Source organism: Cupressus sempervirens, chromosome 5 (genome assembly GCF_028749045.1).
Source record: "Cupressus sempervirens isolate cs-2001-9-10 chromosome 5, ASM2874904v1, whole genome shotgun sequence".
NCBI classification, from domain to species: domain Eukaryota; kingdom Viridiplantae; phylum Streptophyta; class Pinopsida; order Cupressales; family Cupressaceae; genus Cupressus; species Cupressus sempervirens.
This window is the reverse complement of record NC_143122.1, coordinates 174,111,597-174,116,265: the sequence shown is the minus strand read 5'-3', so window position 1 is coordinate 174,116,265 and position 4,669 is coordinate 174,111,597. Positions and strand designations below refer to the sequence as shown.

The window sequence follows — 4,669 nt, the reverse complement described above, 5'->3', positions numbered from 1 at the left end:
TACTAGTGCTAGTCTAATAGACATACATATTTTAGAATTACATTTAAATATTGTGAAGATAAATATTTTAAATGCAATTTCATATAATATTTTACATGCTAGTGGCTAACTAGTCGACTGGATTATTATATTCAATTTTTAAAATTAAATAAAACAAGAAAAAAACATGATAATACAATTTTCAAATTAATTAAAAAATCATTAAAGAGATGAATCGGGTCGGCTGGTTAGACGCTGCCCAATTTACATACCCACTCGAAGTTTGCCAATTGCAGTTTTTTTTTTCAATAAATGTATTTAAGACACCTAAAAAAATCATTAAAGAGATGAATCGAGTCGGCTGGTTAGACGCTGCCCAATTTACATACCCACTCGAAGTTTGCCAATTGCATGTTTTTTTTTCAATAAATGTATTTAAGACACCTAGGCGAAGTAGTGAGGTAATTAAAAAGAAACTGAACACTCTAAAGTGAAGTCATAAGTGGACGCTTCAGAGTCAAGTTAAAATCGGCCACCGTAGTGCAGGGACAAAACGTGTTCATTTCTATAGCCGGCAGCCCAGTGTCTCTCAAGATACTTGTCATTAATTATTGGGTCACCAATAAGAGATCGATATTCGCTTCTGTGATCGAATATGCCGAGTGTTGATTCAGTTTATTCCATTGGATTTATGTTCCCTAATATTTATTACACATAATCTGCTTTATGGACAGGAGAAATCCAATTTTATCACAATGGTTAAAAGACCTTGCAATATTTATTCAAATAATTTTGAAACCAAAACGATATAACCACTTAACTAGCCTAAGATCATCTTAATATGACAAACTATTTACACGATTAAAAGTTAAGTATACTGAGATCCTTTCGGTAGTGATAATATATCAAATCTAGCTAGAAAACTTGGACCAAGCATTCTGGTTTCATGCTCATCCGAGTTAACAGTAATCATTTTAACCGCAGATTCTTACCCGCTTATCTTGTTGCCTTGAACAGTAAACAACAATATTAGGCCTATATATGAATGATATGGAGGCGCATAGATGAGAAAGAAGCGGCTTCAGTGATGGCCTATGAATCATGTGCTTCTGGAAAGGAGTGTGTGTGGTGGGTTGAGAAGTATCTGAGGGACTGTGTGTGTGGAGTGAAAGATTATGTTTCTGTTTCTTTGGGGGTTATTGGCTTGTTAAGCTGGGCAGTTGCAGAAGTCCCTCAGATTCTCACAAACTTCAAGAATGGATCCACCGAGGGTGTTTCCCTTGGCTTTATCATGACATGGGTTGTGGGGTAATCTTTCACTCCAACCCTTTTCAATTAATATTTCCTATCTTTCTTTTTTACATTTTCATTTCAGCTATGCTTTCTCGGTGTACTGTTTAGAACGATGGGCTTATCTGCTTCTAATAGACAAATTTCCTTATTACAAGTTTTAGTTTGTTTTAAATCTGTATAAACAGCATAATGAGCTTTGTTTTCGTTTTAATTTGTATCAGGAACTCGTTGAATCTTATTGGGTGCTGGCTGGAGCCAGCAACAGTAAGTCTTTCATTGCTCTGATTTTATAGATCGAGATCTCTTAGCTGACTTAACTATATAACACAAAGGCTTGATTTGTAGACTAAACGAGTTTAACAGTCAGAATTAACTTATTATTTTACTTATTATGTATGTGATGCTTAAAAATGAACTGTAATTCAGATTGATAGAAAAATTTAGTCCTTGTGATTATTTAGTAAGTATAAATATGCTACTTCAAAGAAGAATTCTTGACTGATATAATCGGTCATAGATAATGTCTGTAAAACAGTTTCCTCTGTATTGGATACTACAATTGATTATCAGTTTTCTGAAGTTTATAATAACTCTTGTTACTATTTCTAGATTCTATCGTGTGAGTTCGTTTGATCAGAATATGGAGTAGAAAACACACAATCTATCATTTAAAATGTGTTTTAACTTCTGATCTATGATTACGTGTCCTTTGATTTGATCAAGCATTAACCGAGTCATTTCTATGCATTTGCAGTTACCCACACAGCTATATACGGCCGTGGTAAGACATCTTTTACTTGTACTTCCAATTAGATTACTCTGTATTTAAGCTTTTTCCTTTCATATATATTTTATATTGGCGGCGTGATGCAGCTGTATACAACTATGACCTTGATCCTAGCTTGCCAAATCATTTATTATGATCATTTCATGAAGTGGTGGAAAATGAAGAAAGCGAAGATTGAATACCAGGTTAAAATTTTGACATATTTGATCTGCTTTACATAATCTATTGTTTTCAAATTAATGTCAATGATATGAAATCTTTGGCTAAATTATGATGTATGTGTCTTGTAACTCCCTGATATTTATCAGACTCTGCCAGGCGAAGGGTTGAAATATGACCAAACCAGTATTAAAAGGGCAGAGCATGTGAATGTGCCACAGAGCACAAACACTTTATTAGAAACTTCAAAGAAGACAAGCACACCTATATCAAGTTTACCTATATCTGCATCCTCTTCACAGCATATGTCAAACACAGGGAGGGAGCTGTATTACACGTAATACATCTGTGTTTCCTTCTGTATATATTCTTTGATATCAATCAGATCTTATAAATGACTAATTATAGTTAGTGTTTGTATTTATCAGGTCTGCAAGATCTCTAGCAAGCAGTCACACTCCTACTCCAGGTTCATACCTGCTACAGTCTCGTGGGTCTGCTAAAAGTGGTCAAGGTTACATGTCAAATCATTCATCAGTAGAGGAGGGACTACTCAGTAATCTTAGATCTCCAAGTTCTAAAAAGTCCAACACCATTCTCCGCTCTGTAAGCTTCTTTACACTCATTGCAACTCTTATGATTGAATTTTAACTAGTTCAGTGCTTGTTGTATTGCCATTATAATGGATTCTTCTTTGTGCATTCATACGTTCAGGTGGTTTCAACAATATTGTTTGTTGGTGGAATAAACTACTTCGATTTACCCACTTACACCAACATCACTTCATTCTCTTACACTTCGCTGCCACAAAGGAGATCTGCTGTTCTAATCATAGGAAGGAAACTTTTGCAGGTGAACAGTAAAATATAGTCCATGTGGGAATTTGTAGATTTCTCTCAACATTCAGAAATTTTCTCCCCTTTAGTATTAATGTTGTTAATTGAAACATAGAGAGTGCAAGGCAGTGCATTGGGGTTGAACGAGAACTCATCAAGCCCATTAGGAACTTGGTTGGGATGGATTATGGCAGCTATCTATATGGGTGCAAGACTTCCGCAAATCAGTTTAAATGTAAGCTCTATCAATTGTATTTCAAGTTTCAATTTTAACATTCTTGTTTGGTTCAATATTTGATTTTCTATCCCACAAGTTTAACATATAATTATTGATAAATAATTGATTTTTTATTCTACAAGTTTAACATATAATTATTGATAAATATTTGATTTTCTACCCCACAAGTTTAACACATAATTATTATTATATCTTGATTACAGATTAGAAGAGGGACAGTTCAGGTATGCTTACCTTTAAGATTCATTGATTTATTGAAATTGAATATGATTTGGATGGATATAATTCAACATGATTATCTCACTATGTTATCAGGGGTTGAACCCATTGATGTTCATATTTGCACTAATAGGGAATACAACCTATGTGGGAAGGTATAAAGCTATTTTCAATTTTTATTTTTTTGATGTTCTCTTCCCTCAAGATTTATTATCATGACTGACAATGTTAACACATGTTCTATATTCTTGTTATGGTGTTATGTTTAGTATACTTGTAAGGACTCTAGATTGGAAACTACTAAAGCCAAACATGCCATGGCTGGTGGATGCTGCAGTATGTGTGCTACTGGACTTCTTTGTATCCTTTATCATAGATGATATTGTCTGGCTTGTTCATTGATCCATACCAACCTTAGTTATATCATTTGGATTTGCATATTTGTTAATAGAACTTTGATATAATCAAGCTTATGACAAGCTTGTAGCGGTTTAGAACCAAAATAAAATGTTATGCTTAACCTTATTTGACAGATAATGGCTCAGTTTGCATTTTACAAGTTGAGAGCAACCAAAACTCATGAAAACGGAGTTGTACTACCTTAACTATTTACGTTGCATTCTGATTGCAATTGATGGTGAAGGTGGTCCATGGTTTAATTAAACTACCGGTGTTTATTAGACACAAGGCATCTCGAAACAGTGAAGGCCCACGACTCTAGCGCATTGCAAACTCAAGTAGCTATAGCTGTTTTATATAATGTCTACTTGCTTTCCTCAACGGGGATATGTGCGTACCGAGCCGGTAAAATGTAATTGGACGGCCTATTTAGTGGCAAATCCTAAGTGGAGAATGAATGTATCTACAAGATATGTAACCTTAGAATGCTAGTGTTATCTTCAAATAAAGGACTAAAGACTTCAAGATAACTTAATCTCTATACGCATATCTTTATTATTTGATGTCATGGCTGAATCTTGGTCTAGTCTTATTTTCATTTTTGGAATTTGTTTTAAAAAAATTAAAATATATAATTATATATTTAATGATTATTTTTAATATTTGTTGGTTAAATATTATATATTTAAAAATTATAATCTTTTTATTATAAGGAGAAATGCTTATTTAAGTAGTATTTTGTAGGCTTACAAATAATAA

The 4,669-nt window shown here is 33.5% G+C and overlaps 1 protein-coding gene across 1 annotated transcript; it reads left to right on the top strand.

The window, feature by feature from the left end:
• Positions 1-1,048: 1,048 nt before the first annotated feature.
• Positions 1,049-4,440, top strand: LOC149554976 (vacuolar lysine transporter YPQ1-like). The gene is made up of 12 exons (XM_089829015.1): positions 1,049-1,287; positions 1,494-1,536; positions 2,027-2,053; positions 2,146-2,244; positions 2,368-2,555; positions 2,647-2,824; positions 2,933-3,070; positions 3,170-3,289; positions 3,496-3,516; positions 3,608-3,666; positions 3,781-3,871; positions 4,045-4,440. Exons 1-12 carry the CDS (start codon positions 1,067-1,069, stop codon positions 4,114-4,116), a joined length of 1,257 nt encoding a protein of 418 aa, XP_089685141.1. The 5' UTR covers positions 1,049-1,066; the 3' UTR covers positions 4,117-4,440.
• Positions 4,441-4,669: the final 229 nt, after the last annotated feature.